Source organism: Carettochelys insculpta, chromosome 3 (assembly GCF_033958435.1).
Source record: "Carettochelys insculpta isolate YL-2023 chromosome 3, ASM3395843v1, whole genome shotgun sequence".
In the NCBI taxonomy this organism is placed as follows: Eukaryota; Metazoa; Chordata; order Testudines; family Carettochelyidae; genus Carettochelys; species Carettochelys insculpta.
The window spans coordinates 46,694,970-46,718,328 of NC_134139.1; the positions used below are offsets into that span (position 1 = coordinate 46,694,970).

Below are 23,359 nucleotides of genomic sequence, written 5' to 3' on the forward strand. Positions count from 1 at the left end.
AGCGGCACATGGAGGAGGGCACCTACATCCCTGCCAGGGAGCTCCCCGGGGGGGGACGCAACAATGCCACCATGTATAGTGGCCAATGGGGCATACCTTTTGCAGCCATGGCTGATGCACCCCCTACACTGGCCACACCACCACCAGCCAGGACATTTTTAACTGCCTGAACCACTCCCGCAACACTGTTGAGCAGGCCTTCGAACACCTCGAGGGGCGTTTCCAATGCCTGAACGCACGGCTAGACGTCAGCTTTCCCAACATCCCCAGGATGGTTGTGGCCTGTTGTGCTCTGCACAGTATAATGGAAGGCAAGAGCAGGAGTGTAACATGCCAGGGTGGTCTGTGGACTGTGGCCCCAGCTATGAGCAGCCACCCATGGCCCTGTGCGGCCAGGCACACTGGGGAGGGGTTAGGGTCCAGGAAGCCCTCCAGGAGGCCTTCAAGCAGGAGTCACACTGACCTCCACCTGGCACATGGCTCACACCCACCCTGCAGCATGGCCCCCGCCACATACAGGGGACACTGGGGTGCAGAAAGAGGGTATATTAACTGGGGGCCAACCATATACATGTGAATAAACACCATCCAAGAATTGTGTGGGGTCTTTATGGGAGCTAAGTATGGGGGGAAGGGGGGGAGAACTATATACAATGGGCCAGGGCCACAGTCATGAGCGGGCCTAGTCCCCCCACAAGACCCCCCACGGGTATGGGTGCCCCTGCTACCCAGGGTGCAGGGGCACTGTCAGGACCAGCAGGGGGCTGGAAAGACGGGGAGGTAGGATCGACCATGGGCTAAGGGATGGGGTGGGCTGGGGGAGGTGGGGGGTGGTGTGCTAGGAGGGCCAGGGGGGAGATCAGCCAGCGGCCCAGGGCAAGCTGGGCAGACGGGGTGAGGGTGGGTGGGTGGGATTGGGGCGGTGAGTTCCGGGGAGCGGGTTCGGGGGCGGCGGGGGGGCCGGCAGAGGGGGCCGGTTGTCTGAGGGCTGGGGCCGCCTCAGCCCAGACCTTCCTCCACCAGGCCCTGTCCTTCCGCTCCATCTGCAGCCACTCCCGGATCACGGCAGTCTGCTCCTGGATGGCTGCAGCGTGGGCCTCTGCCGCCTCCTGTGGGTCACAGTGGTGTCGTTGTTGGGCCCTCCAAGGCTGGCCAGGCGGCAACCTGGGTGATGGAGAGGAGGGCTCTCCAGCTCCGTCAGATAGTGGCGCGGGTGTGGTCCAGCCCTCAGAGGGCGATGCTGTGGAGACACAAGGGGCAGAGAGGCCTCCCGTTAGTGCTGTTGCCCAGGCCCGGGGACTCCACCTGCACCACCCCCGCCATCCCTGGACCATCTCCCAAGTTGGTGCCTTCCCTGCTGACTCCCCACCCTTGGGGTCCCCTGTGCCCACCGGGACCTCATCTGTGGGGCGCTTGCTGGCTGGAGCCTGGCCCCTGCATCCCTTCCTGGTCGGAAGTGCTGGGGTGCTGTCCTAACAGGTGCAGGTGCTGGATGGTGCTGTGCCTGGATCTGGGATGGGGCAGGGGACCGTGGGATAGGCCCTCCCCACCCAGGCCGCCTGATCCACCCATTACCTAACTGGGGCTCCAGAGAACAGGTCGAGGGACACCGGCCTTGAGGGGGCCTGACTGTAGGTACCAGAGCTGACCGCAATCATGAGTGCCCCTCCTCCCCCCCAGTCGCTCCCTGGCCCCGCAGGTGTGGTCAGGCTGTAGGGTCCCTGCTGTTCCTGTGGGTCCGTCTCCCGGTCGCTGTCGGACCCGCAAGTGTTGACCAGCACCAAGGGCTCGGGGACATCCTTCGGGCAGAGGAGCTGTTTCAACACCCAGTTGTGCAGGCACCTCAGGCCGGCCCCGGCCCCCGATCAGCTGCAGGCATCCCTGGCCCGGCTATAGGCCTGCCTCAGCTCCTTGACTTTTGAGCGGACCTGAGCAGCCATGCGCTGGCGGTGTCCCCGCCTCCATAGCCCTAGTGACAGCCGCTCAAAGGCGGCTGCATTGGGGGGCTGCCCAGTGCTGTGGAGCAGCACCTCTTCTTCTGCCCAGAGGCCAAGAAGGTCTTTCACTTTGGCCTCTGTCCAGGAGGGGCCCCTCCTTTTCTGGCCCTGGCTCTCCTCGAGTGACCCCTTGGGCTGGAAGGAGGGGGTCCCCAGAGTGTGGGGGGCTCGCCATCCAGCTTATCAGCTGTGTGGCATGTCTGTCCAGCTGCTGGAATGTGTAACGGGCAGAGCTCATGCTCCTCAAGCCCTGGGTGTGCTCTCAGCTTCCTGCACAGGTTTCTGGGGCCATGTGGCTTTAAGGGACTAGCCCAGGGACCATAGAGCCCTGCCAGGGCTTGCTAGTGCATCTCTGCACTCCCTGGAGCCGCCACCATGGCAGACCAGAAATTTCAAAATTGCGGGCCTGAGCCATGTCTACACGTGCACGCTACTTCGAAGTAGCGGCACTAACTTCGAAATAGCGCCCGTCACGGCTACGCGTGTTGGGCGCTATTTCGATGTTAACATCGATGTTAAGTGACGAGACGTCGAAGCTGCTAACCCCATGAGGGGATAGGAATAGCGCCCTACTTCGACGTTCAACATCGAAGTAGGGACCGTATAGTCGTTGCGCGTCCCGCAACATCGAAATTGCGGGGTGCTCCATGGCGGCCATCAGCTGAGGGGTTGAGAGACGCTCTCTCTCCAGCCCCGGCGGGGCTCTATGGTCACTGTGTGCAGCAGCCCTTAGCCCAGGGCTTCTGGCTGCTGCTGCTGCAGCTGGGGATCCATGCTGCATGCACAGGGTCTGCAACCAGTTGTTGGCTCTGTGGGTCTTGTGTTGTTTAGTGCAACTGTGTCTGGGAGGGGCCCTTTAAGGGAGCGGCTTGCTGTTGAGTCCGCCCTGTGACCCTGTCTGCAGCTGTGCCTGGCACCCTTATTTCGATGTGTGCTACTGTGGTGTGTAGACGTTCCCTCGCAGCGCCTATTTCGAAGTGGTGCTGCGCAATGTCGATGTTGAACATCGACGTTGCCAGCCCTGGAGGATGTGTAGACGTTATTCATCGAAATAGCCTATGTCGATGTAGCGTTCACGTGTAGACGTAGCCCTGGAGTGTTTACACATGCCCTATTTCGAAATTTGGTTTAGAAAGGGGCAGCTCTTCACGGTCCCAAAAGTGAGGAGCGGTTTTGAAATTTGGGCCCCTTTTCGCCGAAAACAATTTCAAAAGAGGCTGTTGGGTGTGTAGACACTCCACAGCCTCTTTCAAAATTGGGCCCCCTTTCAAAATTAGTTTAGAAATAAGGGGCAAGTGTAGACACACCCTAAATGTGGAGTTGCAGTTAGTGAAAATGGGGAACAGTGTGATGTGTTACTCTGTAGAGAAAACTACTCATGATACTTTTGGATGGCTCAGTTTAATTTTTCCTGCCTTCACAAGAAGAAGATTGCAATTTTACACATGCAGTTAAGGAGCAGAAAGCCCCCTTTTCTCTTTCTCCACCAGGCCATGTTAGAAGTAGGAGCCCAAAAATCTGTTGGTCACATGTCCCCTTGTTTTGTAAGAACATGTCAGTACCTGAAAGCAGCTTTGTTATAGCTTATGATGGTTGTTTTTGCTTGTAATTGATTGCTTTTAATTACAATTTACTACTCTTGACTTCTGTGGCTTCATCAGGATAGAACAGATAAAACTGTCATATACTGCTGCAACTTGTCAGTATATGTTTTACTTTAATCCTTTGGAAGGCAAGGTGATCTGGGGGAATGAACAGCAAGTGGAGTCAAAGTTCTGAATTCTAATGTCACTCTTCCACTGTCTGTGTGGGCAAGTTATCAGCTCCCTGCTTCAGCTTCTACATCTATAAAGTGGAATAGTGCTTCCCTGATTTGGGTTTTGTCATGAGGATTTGGGGTTTTTTTAAGGTATTTGACCACATAATACTAAATATAATTTCTAAATGATCAAATAACTAAGTATGCTATTGTCCTTTAAAGTTAGACTAAGCAACTTCTGTGTGTTAACAAAGCCATATTTAAACCAAGCAAGCCAGGAAGATGTGTGCATATGTAAGGTTTTTTTAAAAAACCAAAGAAATAAAAAACTAAAAAACAAAACTTGTTTCTATGATATGAGCCATTTTGTCTGTATATTCAATTAGTAATGTACTAATCAACAGGAAACGTGTAATTAAATATTTGGATGTAATTATTAATTATACAGTTGCAAGCCTGACCCTGGGTAGCTGTAGATCTAATTTGGTGGACCCTCTCCACAGGACTTGGCTACAGTAACTATATTAGACAATGTTTGGCACGTTGATTTGAATTTCTCATGCAGATGCCATAATAAACCAGTAGGCCACTGTTTATTCCACTAACTTAATTTAACATGCAAAATGGACGACTGAGAAGAACTAGAATGGTTTATTTTTCTCCGAGCAAAATATCTGTGTGAATAGCCATTTGGAACTGGTCATGTAAATATTGAAGTCAGTGATGAGTAGGTGGCAGGTAGTGGAGTGCCTGTTATTCTCTACTGTTGACCAGTGAAGAGATGTGCTGTAGCAGACTTTATTATTACACAGTATGAACTGGACTACTGTTTCTGTGGGAAGGGAGTACTCCTAGTGTATCAGGTGTATATTCCCCTCTTAATCCAGCCCAGCCTAATGATATTGGGTACAGCGGAACTGATCCAGGTTTGCTGCTCAATACTGGCTTAGGATTCTTGGAGACTACTCAGACAATCGTTGTCATGGAACTTCTGTCTCGTTGCACAGAGGTGGTTTGAAGTAAAGTGGTACCAGTGGATCCATAACCACAAAGTCCCAGCATCGATTTCTCCCTCTTCCTTTCTAGATTGTTTCACAGCCACTGTCTTTGTGGTATTTGAGGGTCCAGAGGGGAAGCACATTATATGCTAAGTATTACTACAATCCTGTATTTATTTATAACTTATGCACTGGCCATGTGCTTAGAACGTTACAAGACAGATTAAAAAGACTGGCATAGAAAACTAGATGCATTGAGAAATCGAGAAGCAATCACTGTAGATAATCTTATTTAAATGTAGTAAGTCTTTCATTTGTGGGCCTCACAGAAGCGACTCTTTTGGTGGGCTATGAATGAGCTTTAGGTGCCCAGTATGCTGGTCTATGAGGCAGACGCCTATGGATATTGCAACACACAGAGCAGCGTGGATGAAAGCACAAAGACAAGAGTGTGAAACTGGTAATTGTATGCCAGTATAAAAATACTGGTAAAATAAGAGAGTTAGGGAGAATTATGTGACAAGATCTGAAACAGAGGTAGACGAGTTATGTAGCGATTTGAGTACCAGAAAGTAGAGTAGTTTAAATTGTATTTGGTGGGCAAGATGGGAAGTCATTGGAGCCAGTTAAAAAGTGGGGTGAGATTCAAGGTGTGCCCAACCTGTCTTCATGTGGGGTGAGGGCACATAGCAATTTTTAGGTGTTCCAGGGGCCAAGCGTAAAAGAGACTCAAACCACCACCCTCCATCCCCAGGCTTAAACACCTTACAGCCCCAAACCACCCTCCTGCCATGCTAAAAAATAGGTTTCAATTTAATTGGGTTAATGGCCAGATCCCTCCTGCCAAGCCAGGGCTGGTGGCAGTGCAGTCCAGATAAAAAGGCTCCATGGGTCCAACGCTCCTGGTCTAATTACGTAACTTTGAACAGACAGAACTTTTTAACAGACTAGCTGGGACCTAACCCTAATATGAATATCAAAAAAATCAAATAGGACTTTAATAGTAATCAATATGGAAAACAACAAGGATTTCAATAAGTGTTTCAGATGTTATGCTAATCTTGCAGAGTGGCTTTGTCACTTGGTAATGACTGGCTTCCTCACCTCTTTACAGGTTGTTCTGGCAAAGTACAGTGCATTAAATTTGGTCCTAAAAATATTCTTGCCTATGAAAACTTTATTTTAAAAAAATAGTTCAACTCATACAAATTAAACAGGTTTTCCATTGTCATAATGAACCATGCAATGGCTTTTAAAATTAAGGTGTTTACCAGGCCAGAGTCCTACCAGGAAGAGACATTTATTCTGTATTGCTGAATGTGTGTTTTTACAGTTGGTGTCACTACAGTTACATGGATTTTTTCCATCCAACACTACAACACTGACCCATTTCAATGCTGGCTTTCAGCAGTGGATCTCCTTGAAATAGCACTGCAATCAGTTTGATCTGTTGCGTAGATGGGAGAAAACCACTTTCAAGAAGTGATTGAGACTTGCTTTTGCTGCAACAGTACTGTTGAATTAGGTTGCCTTCCCTCCACCTCTCCTTAGTGCAAGGCCTGTAATGTTATAACAGAGTTGTTCCTTAAAATTTTGTCCACTTAACGTACCTTTTTGGAAACCAAAGCCTTTTGTTCCTGTGCACAGGTAGGTTAACTTCTGAGCAGGTGGATGTTGAATCTAGGAAGACTGTGGTTACAGAAATAAAATGGAAGAAGGAGGATTTGCTTTTTGTTTTAAATATTATTTTGTCCCTAGCCCTGGGGGAAAAGGGCGTGTTAGAACCTAACAACATAGAGAGGGGAGCCTGTGGTATTTGGGAATGCCCACTCGCTCTCAGTCCCATACTCCCAGTGAGGGTTTTCTCTTGTTCTTCTCACCTGAAACAAATGCATACCTAACCGTTTTAGCCTGAAGGAACTTGGTATAGTGAAGAGAATCCCACAGGTAAGATGGCAAGCTTGAGAGTGGTATCCATTCATCTTAGAGTTTTTTATAGTGCTAATCGCTGTGGTATGACAAAGTGTCATGTGCAATAATTAATTATCTTATCATTCTTATGACAGGTACACTAACAATTGTGGCATCTGCTGATTTACACCCTCAAGGAGCATGTTTTCTCCCCTGCCCTTTCTACAAGAGGAAATTAGTAAATAAGATTATTGATGGAAGTAGTGTTGTGCCGAGTTTGAAGAGAATACAGGAGTGCTTTGAATCTATAGCATCCAGGGGTTTCATTTATCTTGGTGATGTGCAATCATTTACATTTAGATTGTTATCCTTGTAGAGAAAGGGAGGCACAGTATGATGCTGTGTTCAGTTTTCACAGCTACAGTTAGCACACTACCTCTTAAAACCCCAGTTCTATCCAGCCAGGAAATAGACAGAACTCATTTTCAGATGTCTTTCATCAGAAGCCTCATTCAGTTGTTAAGATAGGGGAAATAAAGTCATGTAGAAGACATTAAATGAGATGAAAAATGAAGCTTGCAATTGTTTAGGATGGTGTACGCGCTACGTGTGTCTGTGCACAACCGAGCCACGGCTGGGAGAAGTTATCCAGTTCCTTTCATGTTCAGTATTGTGAGCCAGGACGGGGTCCTTGTAGGGAACACAGATAATTGCTCCCTTCATTGGCTCCTGTTTTGACTGTTAAAGAATGTATAAGTGCAACAGAATAGGAAGGAACATGCTGCTTGCAAGTGACCCGAGATGAAAATATTACACCTTTAATCTATCTAGGACAGGGCCTAAAAAAGGAGTGTCTAACATTTTCCCCAAATATTTGTTCTGAATACGACAGATTCACAGTCAGAGAGCGAGGCTTCTCCTGTGAAACGGCCACGACTACTGGAGGACAGTAATGACAGGCCCGAGGAAACCAGTCGATCCAAACAGAAGAGCAGACGCAGGTGCTTCCAGTGCCAAACAAAACTGGAGCTAGTACAGCAGGAACTGGGATCATGTCGCTGTGGTAAGTACTGGCTGTCGATATTGTTCAAATTTAGTTTTCTGACAGAATGACACTAGATACCGTTGCATGGATGAGAAAATGTAGCAGTCCTATTCAGAGCTGTCTGTGTGAGAGACAGAGAGGATCTAGTTTTCATTAGTGGCAAAAGTTTACATTGTCAGATCAATTTCCACTAACGCTTTGTCCTGATGTGGAGCCTTCTAAAGGGTCTCAAACCATTTAATGTGCATAAATGAATATAGCTTCATAGCTTCCTGTGAGGTGGATGAATGTTATGCCCAGTTTACAGCTGAAGAAGCTTGAAGCATAGGTTAGCTGGCTTGCTGAGGATCACACAAAAGTGTGCTGCAGAACCTGGAGCAGAAGCACAGGTCTTCTCTGTCCTGTATGTAAATTACCGGAGTGTCCTTTCTGCCTGTATAAGAATCCTACCTTTAGATCGGTTTGTAACTTTCTAAAATAAAACACCCCTTCCTTTGCATGAACACTTCTACGTTTGATCTCATCCCAAAGGAGACTTTTCAAAGAGTTGAGAAAATTGTTCAGCTACTTGAGTATTTTGGGGAAGGAAAGAGGAGATGATATTGCTTAAGCTGCCCACTGTTGCCTTATTCAGATAGCTCTGAAACTAATGCACTTTGGAACTAGAAATGTTACATGTAAAAGGTGTTTTTTTAAGAAGTGATGAATGTGAGTAGATGCCGTCGGGGGAAAAATAATATTTCATCCACGCAATTGTATCTGTTGTCATTATTTTGTAACACACTAGACAACACCATTAGACTTGGTTACAGCAAACACATGGTAGTTTTATTTACATAATATAGTAATTTTTTTCATGACTCAATCATGTATCAATCAAGTTTTTGCTTCCAGCATACCACGCTACCTAATCCTGTTTGGTATTCATTCACTTGCCCCCAGCTTCGAAGGGGGCATGTTAATCAGGGCAATGGGAGTTTACTAATGAAGTACTGCAGTGGAATATGCAGTGCTTCCTCAGGCTAATTCTCCCCTGCGGCAACTCTGAAATGTCAAACTTCAAAGGGCCAGCATGCATGTAGCCACAGCCACTTCAAAGTGCCTGTGCTACTCCGAAGTGCCTTTACTCCCTAAAATTTTGAGGAGTAAAGGCACTTCCAAGTAGCACAGGCACTTCAAAGTGGCCATGGCTACACGCATGCCGGCACTTTGAAGTCTAATACTTTGAAGTAGCAGCGGGGGAGAATTAGCCTAATAAAGTGCTGTGTATTCACCGCAGCACTTCATTAGTAATCTCTCATTGCCCTGATTAACGTGCCCGCTTCAAAGTTGGGGGCAAGTGTTGACCTAGCCTTAGTGAAGTCTGTCAAGCTGTTTTCATGGTGCCTCACTGTGGTAACTGAATGTTCAGAGGACTTGCATGCACAATGCATCTGTGGCTTATGGACCAATGCAGTCTGGGATATCCTACTACGTAGAACTGAGAGGAAGTATTATCCAAATAGGTTATGCAGGCGTAGTTAGGGATCCTATCTTCAGTGTAAAATGTCTCCAGAAAATAAGTGCTAAGCTGTACAAAGTTGTCTTTGTCGAACATATTTAACTCCCTGGTATTTTGGGTATTAACCATAGATGTGCACAGGAACAATGCTGAGAATCGGCCAAACCATGAACTGCTTATAACATCAAACATTGTAGTTTACAGGCTTTAATGGAAGCCGATTGAAAACTCCATTCTGGACATTCATTGTAAGGCACCTGGTGAGATTTTCAGCACCAGTGTAGGTAGCCCTGCTGTCTGTCACGTAGCTTGGTATATTTTCTCTTCCCAGCATGATGGATGCAGAAGATACAGCTTATTTAGGCTGTGTTTGTCACAGTTTGAATGTGGGAGTTTGTAAATGCCTGCCTAAAATGCACACAGAAAAATACTCAACATCAGGCTCAAGAGAATTTTGCAAGTATAAAAATAAGTGGATTGTGTAATTTTAGTACCATCAATTTTTGCTGTACTTTGCACATGCTAAATTTACATTTAAAGATAGTTTTATCTTCATATGATAATTTATCTCGTTGGCAATCAACATACTCTTACTGCTAGTTTGGTAGAAAAGTATTTCTGTCCAAACAATAACACCCACAAATATTAAAAATCTACACCTCCCCAACTAAGTATGCCTCAGGAGAGGAGATTTCAATGTCTAAGCCAGTGACACTTAACCAGTGATAGCATACCACTGGGAGTATGCAGAACTCCCAGATAGTACATAACTTATCTAGATATTCACCTAGCTTTACAACAGGCTACACAAAATCATTAGTCAGTCCAAATTAAATTTCATACAGAGAGTTTATACTGTTCTATATACCATGCACTGAAATGTAAGTACAATATTTATAGTCTAGTCAATTTATTTTATAATATATGGTAAAAATGAGAGAGTAGTTAGGACAATTTTGTGTTTTATGTCTGCTTTTTATTTTAATTAGGTGAAACTTGGGGGTATGTAAGACAAGTCAGACTCCTGAAAGGGGTACAGTAGTAAGAATGTAAATCAAATGCGTAGTCTATATACACATTTTGTACCAGAATAATTATTTCAGAGAGAGGTATAGTTTTTTTACTGAAAGATTTCCATTGCCACAACCCTGAGTGAAAACAAAATTAAAGGAGTTTTATGGTGCTTTATGCATAGCTTATCCACTGCTTTGTATGGGAATAGCTATACTGATACAACTATGTCCACAGTAGGAAGATCCTTTCAGGTTCCCTTGAAGTAGCACCATCTTTCAGTGTGGGCTTTTAATTGTTTATGTATGATACATAGTTTACAAAACCTAAACTGGGGGCCAAATTCTTCTTGTAGAACAGGAATGAGCAACCAGGAATAGAGGGTAGACTGCATGAGTGGTCCTCCTTTACCTCAGTGGGCTGTAGTAGCCTCTCATGCACAGGGAGCCTCACCTTCACCTGCTCCTTCCCCTCCCTCCTACCATTTTCATAGCGTGCAAATCACCCAATTTGCTCTCTGTCCCCATTCCTCCTCCTGGCTTCCACAGCTGGAATGCCAAAGACAGCTGATTTGCAGCATTCCTGATCGAAGAGGATGAGAAGGGGGGACTGAGTGCAAACCAGGTGGTCTGAGGTGGTGCTGGGATGGAGAAGGGAGGCTTAGGAAGTACAAGGCTCTGGTTCCCTGGTACACAGTGGTGTGTGGGGAGGAGGGCAGCATGGGATCTGTGGGCTGCAGGTGGAGCTCCAGTAGGCTGCAGGTTACCCTCTATTGTTGTAGAAGAAGCCAGAAATAAAAAAAAATTAGATTTCCTGCAGCCACCTGGCACATTCTGTGTAGTTTCCAGGAAACACTATTAATAACATAAATAGATTTTAGTCTATGCAATCAGTGAGAGAAACAGGAATAGAAAATGCTAATACTGTGCATGTCCTGTGATAAAATTAATAAACAGCACTGGAGGGAGCTCAGCTGGCATATTACTTGGCTTTAACGATGCAATCATAGTATTTTATTTAATGTATATGTATTATAAATAAAATGCACATACGTGATACGTTAACATAAAAGTTTGTTATGAGTTTGGGATGGACGCGCTACAAATAAAGTCCACAAAAATGATAAACCTCTATACTTTTATTCATGAAAGCATTATCTGTCACAAATAGAGATGGTAGTTTAGAAAATGTTGCAGTTGAGTTTATTATTATTTGCCTGACTCATCTACCTGCACAGTCAGGCTGCTTTAGTCAGGATGAACAAGCTAGAGTGCTAGAAAAATATATATTCTAAAACTCTAATCACTTAAGATGTTGTATAACTCAGTCATGAGTTAAGGTTGCCATTTTGCAAGCAGTCACAATTACAAATAGCTACTGGGTGTTTCATTGGAAAGTGGGCATACAAACTTCCTGCTGGGAAAAAATAAATGTGTGTCTTCAGAGGGGTGTGCAGAATACAAAACTTTAAATTTGACATTGATTCAAAACTAAACTTCATTCTTCTTTGAGGTGAAGGAAAAAGCAGCTTTGGAAGCTCCTCAAAGTTTTTGCATTTTTAAAGTAGTTTGCATGGTAATATTTGGTTTAAAAAAAAAAAGTGGTCAAAAGTACAAATAGTGCAGTTTTTCTCAGTAGCAGAAAGAATTTATTGTATGGTTCTTGTGATTGTATGTAATTGCACACAAATCCTCCTAGAATAGACATAAAAATCAATATAGGCTCCTCTAACCACTGACCACATCAGTTGTATTGTCTAAGATTGCACATTGGCCCAAGTAAAAAGCCACTGGCTTAATCCCCAGCAATGCAGTCCACTAATTTTTGTAACCTTGACCTACTGGCATTCTAGGAAGAGCACTGGCTAACTTGCTAATAGGAAGGGAATATTGGACATTGATTAAAATGGAAGAATCTGCAAAATAACTATACCATACATATATTGTGTGGCTTTGGGGTATGCTTTGTTGTATTCACAGGGGAACCAATAAATGACAATTCCTCATAATTCGTAAGAAGAAAACTAGGAGTTATAAGTAAACTGTTAGGACAAGCTATGTTTTGTTCTGATTCAGCAATGAACTCAATTCCCAGAAAACACATTTTCTCTTGATTCTTGGAATGGAAGTTTTTTTCACAGTCACATGAAGTGGGAGATAGGGTGTTCCATTGTTCAGCTGCCCCACTGCTCCCATGATGAGAATGAACATTAAACATGAGAGATAGGTAAACAAAATATGCATGGCTTTTCTTTGAATTCGGTTCTCTTATTTTTTTACCCTTTTTTTTTTTTTTTTTTAAATTCTCCCAAAATGTCTGCTGCTTCTCTGGAAGGGTAGAATTAATAAATAACACTCAAGAGATAGCTCTTCCAACATAACGTGCCTGTGCTTTTCCTTTTGTAGTGCTGCACTTGCATGTTGATAACCCATTTGGGGCATACATTTAAATTGAGCCTCCATTATTGTGCCTTTAAAAAGCTTCCCATGAAGCGTACAGGAATTTCACTTTTGACACTGTACATTTTAATTCTGATTTAACTAACTTTCTCATTTGTGTGTTGTCCCCTTTATGAAAGTAAATGCTACAGTGTTGGGCCACTGTGCTGTCTTCTCTACCCCAGGGTTGGTAAATCTAATTATATTATGGTCACTGTTACCAAGCTGTATATGCAGTGGTATTTCCCATCTACCCTGAAGTTCTAAAGCAAGCGTCTATTTCGGAATATTCCATCCACTAAATGACCATCTAGAAGCTCATTAGATAACGCTATCTGCTGAGGAGACACCTCTGCAATCCATTAGGCAGTGTAGATTTAATAAATGTCCTTCACAGTCTGCCCTATTCAAGAACTTGTGCTCTCAGAAATTATTGTTGAGATGTATGCTGCTTCAAGGCTGTTACACCTCTCCAGGTGTCATCACTCTCCTGCATGACAATGCACTTCAGAGAAGCAGGGCCAGACATGAACATGATACCTTGAAAGGCAGCAGAGATCTTCTGCAAACTGTCCCTCTTGCTCCCACTGCCTCTCAGAGAAGGGCGTAACAATGGATCCAGTTTCATTGACGCTACATGGAACTTCACACAAATTTAACAGTACTGTAGGGCTTGGAGGAGACGGGGTAGGAAATAAAACAATTTACTACTCTGAAGGGAATCCCAATAAAGGTGTTTTACGCTCAAACACAACATTTCTCAGTTGTAGAAAGATTGGGCTTTTTATATATTCACAATCTTTTTCATTCCCCTTTCCCTCTGTACAGCTTATTAACTGCTGACAAGAAATTCATCTCTCATAAATAATGCTTAAGAGCCACGGCTATATAAATTGGATGTGTTATGAATTGTGATGGGCCTTTTTGTAGCACTCTGTGCCTGAAGTATGAAGAACAGAGGATGTCATTTTCATTAATTTCTAATGAGGTGCCAATTAAAGGCAAGGAAGGCACTCAGAAGGGAAGAGTTACAGAGCTCCCCTGAATTCTCTACCCTGGGGCTGTCACATGAACACACTGCCAAGCTTTCTCTGAAAATTCCATTAAATTACAATCTCATCTGGAGCACACACAGACAAATTCAGCTTCCCTTTGATCTTCAGAAGAGCAATTTGTAAGACAGTTCTGAGCCTTCTCTCACAGTGAACTGGGGGAGGTGATAGGAATTGTTAATTGCCAATGCACTTTGCAGGCTTCAGTGAGGAAGCGAAATTTGAAAATGAATTCTCATTCTCTGTCTCTCCGACTGGATAACCTTTAAATCAACAATATTGAAGTAACACCAGTTTCCTATGAAACCTTTCTAGAAGCCAATTACACTAGGTATGTGTTCAGACAGATGATTCTACCATTGTGTGAATCCTTGAATGGTTTAGTTCCCTATGATGGATAATGATTGCATAAAAATACTGTTATTTAATATTTGGTTCAGTGGGCAAGTAGATCAGCTATTGCCTTAGGAACCTTAGCTCCTTAAAGTGTATTTTAATATAAACTTCCTGCCAAGAGTTTAAGCAATACTGAATTGAGCAGTGGGTCATGTTTGCTGTGCAAACTAATCTGCCAATTCAGGAGGGCTTGTGAGCAAGGTTACGAGCCATGAGCAAACTTGTTGACTATCAGATTTAAAAATGGAGATAGTAAGGTTGTCAGTAAAATGTCAAGATAAAGTTAAATTCTTCCTTTTTTCAGTGTAACAATTTCCAATTGATTATTTGTAAACTGGATTCATAGGCTTTGCCTTAATGAATGATAAGATCTATGTGGCCATTAACTGAAGCTGTGCACTTTTTCCAAAGTACTTTGCAATTATAATAATGTAAATCATAGATGTTGTTTGGACAGAAAATGTTGCTCAATTTTCTGTCAGTATTTCTCCACAGCAGATGAATATTTATAACCAGTAAACTGTTTAGTCACTAAAAATTGATTCCTGGTACCACTTGATTTTTAAAGCTAAACCTTAAAAGCCCGTAGAGGTCTCTGTTAACAGTGTTGGATTTACAGTGGCTTTCTGGAGTGGTGTAAAATCTCAGAAAACTGATCTTGAGTGTGTCTGTACTAAAAATCTCTTAAAAGACTTACAAGGATGGCGTAGGGGATTGGCAGTAATGGGATTTCACCTCTTTCGCCATTTCAAATCCAACCCTGGTCAGCAGTGACAGAAAATTACTGCTGTCTGCTGGCTTTTTAGCGATTCCTCTGAGAAATGAATTGGAACTGAACTGCGAGCACCTCATGGACATACATGTTCATATCCCAAAACCTACCTTCCCTCTATAAGAAGTGTTTTTAATTGGCATTCTGTTACCAGTCTGGGCAGAAGCTGAGCTGAATTGGCCATTGAAATTGAGCTTTCCTTTAGATTAGGGATGTGCAATAAGCTGGAAGCAGTTTTCCATCATTAGCTTCTATCAGGCCTCCATTGCTTTATTTCCCTGCATGTCCGCGGGTATAGCTGTTCGCAGCTCCCATTGGCTGCGGATCGCTGTTCCTGACCAATGGGAGCTGCAGGAGGTGGCATGCACTAGGGTACCACTGACACTGGATTCTATTGTGGCTTTAAGTAAATCACTTGCACTTGTTGCCTTATGTGAAAAAGACCTGGGAGCCCTGGCTCCTAAACTGAGACTCCTGAGTCACTCCAGGCTCCTAGGGGCTGCTAGACCTTGTCAGTCCACTAAGGCTAATGAGGTTCCAGGAGCTGAGAAGTCCCAAGAGCCATAGGTGAGCAGGGAGTGTGGGTTTTGGTTCAGGCATATGTGTGACCTTTAGTCTTACTGGTCATGTGCAGAGTCAACGAGTACAGGAAATACAGTGTAAACTCAGCTTGCTTCTCAGCCAGGGGAAAAAAGTGACCTTAAATCACTGTCCAGATCTTTTCCATAGCTTTACAGCACAAGAGGGCTTCTGAACAGAACTCCATCCCGCCACCTTCGTCCAGAAGAAAGAGGTTATTGATGTAGATCCTGAAGTAGGAGCCAGGAGGGAAAATCTCACGGGCACTTGCAGTCCCCTAAGCAAGAAAGGGGAATAGAACATAAAATAGATTACACTGAATTTTCAGCCTAAATGTAGAGCTTTTTGTTTCAGTGGTTTGGTCAGCAACTCTGACTATTGTCAGTGGATTAATCAATTTACAGCAACAGCTGTAGACAGCTATTTAATTCAGGGCATAAATAATCTAATTGAGGAACCATGTTGCAAGTTAAAGCACTGGGGTCATAGGCACGTGAAGGTTTGAGGTCAAAATACATGAAGCCAGATAAATGCCCTGGATATATGCAGCTTGCACAGTGCTTCAGCATGGAATCTTGTCATGATTTATCCTGTCTCTTTAATAACCTTATCTGACTTCCATTTCCATTGGGTTGAAAAAAACAGAAGGTACACTTACTGTATCAAATCACCTAGTACTGCTTGCTTGTTTTAATTAAATTATTGGATACACTATGGCTTTTAATTAAATCCTCAACTTCTTGGTGTAGTGTATTATTATAGATTAACTTGATGTGCAGAAACTGAGACGTATGAATACTAAATCAGAGTGATTGCAAAGTATGAAATGTTCTGTGCCCAAGAATCCTTACACTTAATACCCCAACACAGATGCTTGGGTGGCTATATTCCATCCATTTTACCTTTTTCAAGGGAGAGGTTTTTTTAAAAGAATTCAGGCTGTTTACTCAAGTCTCAAAGCCTTTGGTGCACATTGATTGCTTCTCTGTATGGGTCAAAGACTCCTGAAATATCTGAGTCCTAAAAATTCACAGTCATAGACTTTAAGGACAAGAAGGGCCATCAGATTTTCCAGGGTGACTTTGTGTACTACAGGCCACCAACATCACCCAGCACCCATACAGTAAATCCAGCACCATAAAGAGATCCTGTAGGAATTTACTATGTGCCACAGGCAGAGAGTAGGTGGGGTCAAAGTATACCCAAGTGCCCAAAGCCCTGCAATGGTAGAGAAATAAATGAGAAAAATGCTAGGATTCTCTGGGAAACCCACACCTGCATGTTGCAAAAGAAGGTGAAAAGGCCCAGTGGTTTTCCCCCAGTCTATGCTGAGGGAAATTTCCATCCCAACCCCACATACAGTAAATCCCCGACTTACGTGTAGGTTGCATTCCTGGGCAACCACAAGTAAGTTAAATTTCACGCAAGTCTGGACTGGGTGCGGGAGTGGCCCTGCTGCTTTCGGTCCCCCAGTCCTGGTTTTGCCTGGCTCTTGGCTCCCCTCCACTTGCGGGAGCTGAGAAACTGACCAGCGCTGCTCAGTTTCAAGTGGTGGGGGGCCTGAAACCAGATGGTTCCCCTCCCCTCCACTCCTGGTTCCCAGCTCCCCTCCACTCCTAGGAGCCGGGAGCCAGCCTGCTGCCTGATCCTGGCTCCCCACCACTCATGATTTCGACTTGCATGATTGCAAGAAATTTGCAAGTCAAAATTGCGTAAGTTGGGGTTCTACTGTACTGTGATCAGTTAGGTGCTGAGCATGTGAACAAGAACCAGCACCCCAGTCATGTCTCAGAGAGAGAATCCCAATAGCACTCATGAATTTGACCTGTTCTATCTCAAAACTAAATTGTTTGCCAGCCTATTGGAAGGCTGTTCCAGAATCTCATTCATGTGATCATTACAAATCTTCTGTCTTCCATCCTAAATTTCTTCATGGTCAGTTTGGATCCATTTGTTTTTATGCAAACATTGTCCTTTAGCTTAAATAGCTCTTCACTCTTCCTGGTATTTATCACCCAGTGTATTTATGTAGAGCAATAATATCCCTTCTCTGACTTTTTTTCTAGGCTAAACTAGCCAAACTCTTCTACACTTCTTCCATAAAGAGGGCCTCCATTCCCCTGATAATTCTCATAACTCTTCTCTGCACCTGTTCCAGTGAATTCAAGTGTGTTGAACATGGATGACATGAACTGTACACAGTATTCTAAGTGGTTTCACTAGTGCCTTCTCCAGTGGCATTAATGCTTGAAATGCCTCATGACCTTAGCCTTTTTTACAGCCACATCTCAGGGGTGATGGTAGTCATCCTGTAATTAACCCCCACCTACCCAGGTCTAGCAAGAATAAATAGCAAGAGAGAAAAATCATGATTGGTGGCAAGTGGGGAGATATTAGGTGCCTCTATAAAACAAACCCTCAGATATCAAGTTGGTCCTTTTGATTTTGGGACATCTTATCCTGGTCTCTTTCTTCCTATGTTGCTAACAACTGATGAGTCCCAGTGTGTAGCAGAAATTAGTATTAACCCTAAATGCATGACCTTGCACTTTGTATACTGAATTTCCATCCTGTTTGTCTCACTCCAGTTTTCAAGGTCATCCAGGTTATCCTGTACAATATTCCAATTCTCCTCTGTATGGAGGATGTTTCTCAACTTTTGTATCATTAGCAAATTTCATTAGCTCACTCCTATTTTTTGTGTCAAGATCATTAATAAAAATATTCACTGAGGTTGGTTCCTAGACTTATCATTGGGAAACGCCACTACTTATCTCCTGCCAGTCTAATAATTGGCCTTTCAGTACGACTTCATTACCTTCTTCTCTTCATTTAGTTCCTTATCCACCTTACAATTTTCAACTGATCTCCACCTTCCCTAATTTGCCTAATAATTTCCCATGTGGTACCCTGTCAAGTGCTTCACTTGAAGTCCAAGCATATTAGATCTACTGCACTACTTTATCTTAAAAAATCAGTTATTTCTGAAGTAACTGGCATGATCTACTTCTGGTAAACCCATGTCATATTACCATTGCTTTTACCATTTATGTCCATGAATTAATTTATTCTTTCCTCCACAATTTGTTCTAAAACCTTCCACATTACTGAGAACAGACTAACAGGTCTGTAATTGCCTGGCTCAATTTCCTTCCCTTCCTCTCCACATTTCTTAGCATAGATATAACATTAGCTTTTCTCCAGTTATTTGGTACTGTCACCAAATAGATTTATTACAGATCCTGGCTATCTGACTAGCAATCTCACATGCCACTTTTCAGTATTTTGGAATGTAAATTATCCAGTCCCCTGATCTGAGTTGCATTAAGCTCTTAAAGTTTTTCGTCCACCTCACATGTGGTAATTTCCATTTCCAGATACTCATTTCCATTAGCCAGTCTGTCTTCATGCACATTTTCCATTTTATCATCTTTATTGAAATTGGAGGCTAAGTATTTATTTAGTTTTTGGGCTATACCTAGATTATCTTTAATCTCCTTCCCAGCGACACTGTATAGCTTCCCAACTTCCTCAATCCTTATTTTTTTATTCAACTTGACTTTTAGCAATTCTCACTTTATTTCTACCTTTTCTAATCTCCACTACGTAGCTTTTTTATTGATTATTTTCCCATTCCAGATAAGCTCTCTGGAGCAATTCGGGTTCAAAAGTGGTACATGTGAATGGCCAGTAGCAGGCACTGACTGGAATAGTCAAATCTCATTGTGCTTTTAGATTGGTGTAGGTGCTCAAAGATGGAGGCCTTTTCTGTGCTACTTCAGTTACTTGAAAAATGTAACTGGAATTGATGTAACTTAGGTTGACTTACTGCAGTATCTACACAGCACAACATTGGTGGGAGAGCCTGGAGTAATGGAAAATATGCTGCCTCAGTTTAGTGGGGCTTCATGAGACGTACTAAACTGATACCCACTGCATTGAGAACAACTGGTCTGTCATCATATATTTGTCCTTCTGTGGAAGATTGAAAAGACACATTGCTATTGCAAAAGTATGGTGAATCCTATTCTAGCAAATCCTGTTGGTCAGCTGTTTGGATCAATTTCCTGTATGCTGGAGACAGCAACCTCCCTTGAAAGTAGAGGTGAGAGTGTACACCCAATGTAACAGAAATGCTAAGTCAGCAAACAATGAGAAGTTTGCATCCCTGAGACTGACACAAGGATGGTAAGAGCCCTTCTGAACTTAGCAATGCAATACAATAAGTTTCTCAAATAGGCAATAGCCATTTACATATTTAATTCAGCTCTTGCCCTTTAATTTTTAACATGGTTTCCCTCAGTAAATTTGTGCTTGAAGCTGATTAGCTGTCCACTACCACTGCTGACAATCAACTCTTGCTGGTAGCAGGAGCTACTGTGATCAGAGTTGAATGTTTTAATTGAATAAGAATATTTTGTATGAATTTTTGCCAGTTTAGTCTCTGCCTTAAGACCTACATGAGTACCTTGGATATATTATTTTTTTCTCAATTTCCGACACTAAAAGTATGTGGTTTAGAAAAATAAAATGCAAATTTGTGCAAAAGTTTTTCTATTCTTTTTCTCAGCCCTGCCTCCTTTGTTTTTCCCCACTTAAACTATAGGGTCTTTGAGGCAGACACGCTCTACATGTATGAATTATTTTAGGGCATCCTGTAGATTAGGGCCTTGATCCAGAGTGAAGCCTCTGTATGATACTGTACTATGAATATTAATAATAAGGGATAATGAGATGTCAAAGGTATCCTTATAACAAACATTATCATTTACCATTCAGACTTCTTGTGGTACATTATTCTTCAAGATAGGGGAAGTGTAAACTAGGGACAGTGCAGTTACCACTTTGACCCAGTAGTGGAGGGTTCTTTTATACTCAGAAATAATTTCACAAGAAACCCAGCTTTACCACTCTAAGGCTAAGCCCAGAGGTCTCCCAACAGAAGTCTGCCACTTCAGGAGTGTTCTGTCAACATCCTGGTCATCTTTCTTCCATGAAGGAGAAGGGACATCTCAGCAGAGGGGGGCTTTTTCTGACATTTGGCACCGTGTGGACAGGCCAAATGTCAGGAAAGCGTCTCCCAACAGAGAACGGTCAGCAGGAGAAATATGTTGCGCAATTTGCATATCTTTTGCTGACAGATCTTGGCAATCTAGACATAGCCTAAGTAATCTCTATGAAAATTAGGTACTCTGTCATGTGTAGATGTTTAATGATACAAAAGCAATCCTTGAACCTACTAGGCATTTTCTGTGCACTTATATCTTATGAAATATTTTTTCCTTGGTGGACACATTATGCTCAAAGCAGCAAGAAATGTCTCCCTGGCAGACTGTCTTTTCTTATTCCTGAAGTTAGGGAGTAAAATCAGAAACTTGAACATAATCACTTTGAGAATTTGTTAATATAGACAACAAAAAATTCAGCATGAACTTTATTTTCATATGGTATAATTCTGTTCACAGCTTATGTCACGGTCAGTGTAGCAGAGATAATAAGATAAATAAGAAAGTGGATCTGAAATTAACACAAATTGGGATACAAGGTAGTTCGTAGGTTTGTGGCGCAAATGTCTCACATGATCTCTAAAGCAATCCCCAGACTGTCTTCAGGAAAACGGACACTTTGAAACATAGGCTATATGTGACTAAACTTGGAAATGCAAAGTCTCTGTGTCAGAGTCTATAAAGGATTCCTACAGAATCTTTAACTGTACCTGTTCAATGGCTACTACAGGATTAAGGTGATATCTTCTCCCCTTTGTGTAGAAGCTCTTTCATTTATTCCTGTGGCAGTCGTGTACCACTGATGGCCTTCTCCCTCTATATATGGTTTTGTATGATGTCTTAGGCCCTATTTATAGGAGAGGGAGGAAAACCGAGTAAGTCAAAAGGGAAACGTGCTTATCTGTCTCCCTAGTTTCATCTCTCGCTCTTATGCACAGTCAAAGGTATGAGAAGAGAAGTACTGTCTATCCAGTATTAGAACTGCAAAGTGAATCAAGAGCACCTACTAACTGTCCTGAGGCATTGAGGTATAGTTTTCTAATTTGCATCATAGATGTCATAAAAAGATATGTTTGCCATATGACTCATATATGCAAACGGGAAGACTTAGTGTAAGATGCAGGAGTATGTTTCTCTGTCTGATGACTTCCCCTTCTGCTAATTTCACTTCAGTTATCACTTATGTTGGTAGCTTCTAGTGAGCACTCAGTTAAAACGAACATCTTTAAAAACAAAAAGGAAGGCTAACAGTGATCACAGGAGGCTGTGGAATAAACAAGGTCATCAAGGCACATGTGCCCATCTATTGTTGCTGTGATTCCTGGAATGTATCTGTCTGAGAGGGGGAATTAACTTGGGGGATCATTTGATAAGTTCTAACACACTTTGCCTTAATATCTAAAAAACCCTAATGTTAAGCACTCAGGACTATCATGAGGTAGCCATGTTAGCCTGTAACTGCAAAAACACTCATGCATCTGACGGAGTTTGCCCACAAAAGCTTATGCTCCAGTAAGTCTGTTAGTCTATAAGGTGCCAAAACATTAAGGAGTTAACACTTCCCATCTTTTGCTCTTGGAATAGAAATGACAGAAGGATCATGTCACTATCTGTGACAAAAACTGCCTTGGGCCATTTTCCCTGGAATTTTTAAAAACTACATTAATTTGGATAAAAAAGGTTTATCGTAATGTGACTCATCTCTTCCTTTGGGGGTGGGGAATTGACAAGACGCCCAGAAAAAGCATGTTGAAAGCATAAGTGTTACCTTCATCCCTGCCATATATAAAGTTCACGGAAACAAGACTTGTTTGGCTCATTTATTTTCAAAGGTCAATTGTGTGGTGGATTGTTGGAATTTGTGGGGTTTTTTTCCCCTTTTTTGTATAACGTCATTACAAGTGAATGTTGTTAGAATTGTGCAGTGAAAGTAGACATTACATGCACAAAACATTTCTTACAGAACACATGAAAAAAGGTAATTATAGCTTGTGCAAGAATGGAACTGTCTGGAAGGAGAACAATAAAAGATGTCAGTGGAAGAGAATATTTTTTTAAAAACTTTAAAGTGACTGTGTACAAACTGCATTGGGAGCTTCATTAAGCTGGACTGGAACACAACTTTGTTTCTTTTGTTGGCTGTTCTTTTACAGCAGTCTGAGGGGGTGAGTATCAGGGGAATAAACTAGGTCCCAATGTAATCTACAGAGCAACCATTTCTAAAATACTCCATACAAGTCTCTAGAATATTTGCTTTGTAGCTACTTGTTCTATTTTTACATTTGTTTTATTGGTTTTATTTCCATTTGAAAAAAAGCAGATTATACTTATTTCAGGATTGCCCTACTGTTTGGTGGCTTAAATGTTAATGGTAGCTTTTAAAACAAGTAAGTCCTTTTTCTCTTTGGAAGGGGAACATTGCATAAACACTCTGCTTTAGGGATTATTAGAGTTTGTGAAAGTCTAATTGTTTTAAATAGTGCAGCATAATTTTGTATGCTCAGTAGGAGGTAATCTCTTCTGCCCCTCCCATACACTATACTGGATAACGGGCCAGTCATTTCTAGCCAAGTAGAATAAGTTTAATTCTTTCTCTGAGGCATGGAAAGCCCAGGAATGGAACAGAATGTAACACAGACCTATTTTACTCATGGAATACTTGCAGCTCCTTTGCCCTTCCATAGGCTTGATGAAATAAAATGTATTAAGATGCTTTAATGTAGATCTCTGTTACAAATTCTGCCTTGGGCAGTGGGTCAGTAGACACAGTGTAATCAAGATATTTCTGCTTGCAGAGAACCACTGACTATAGCCACCTCCTGTCACAGGCATGTACTTACAAATGAGCTCTCTGGCCTTCTAGTTGGCCTGATCATCAAGGAGTTTCTAGCTCA

General features: G+C 42.8%; 1 protein-coding gene across 1 annotated transcript in view; it reads left to right on the forward strand.

The window, feature by feature from the left end:
- Positions 1-23,359, forward strand: part of ZFAND3 (zinc finger AN1-type containing 3) — a 265,534-nt gene that overhangs the window by 231,439 nt on the left and 10,736 nt on the right. The window contains exon 6 of the mRNA XM_074989794.1: positions 7,558-7,728. Within this exon, the coding sequence (XP_074845895.1) occupies positions 7,558-7,728 (171 nt within the window). The remainder of the gene's footprint in view (positions 1-7,557; positions 7,729-23,359) is intronic.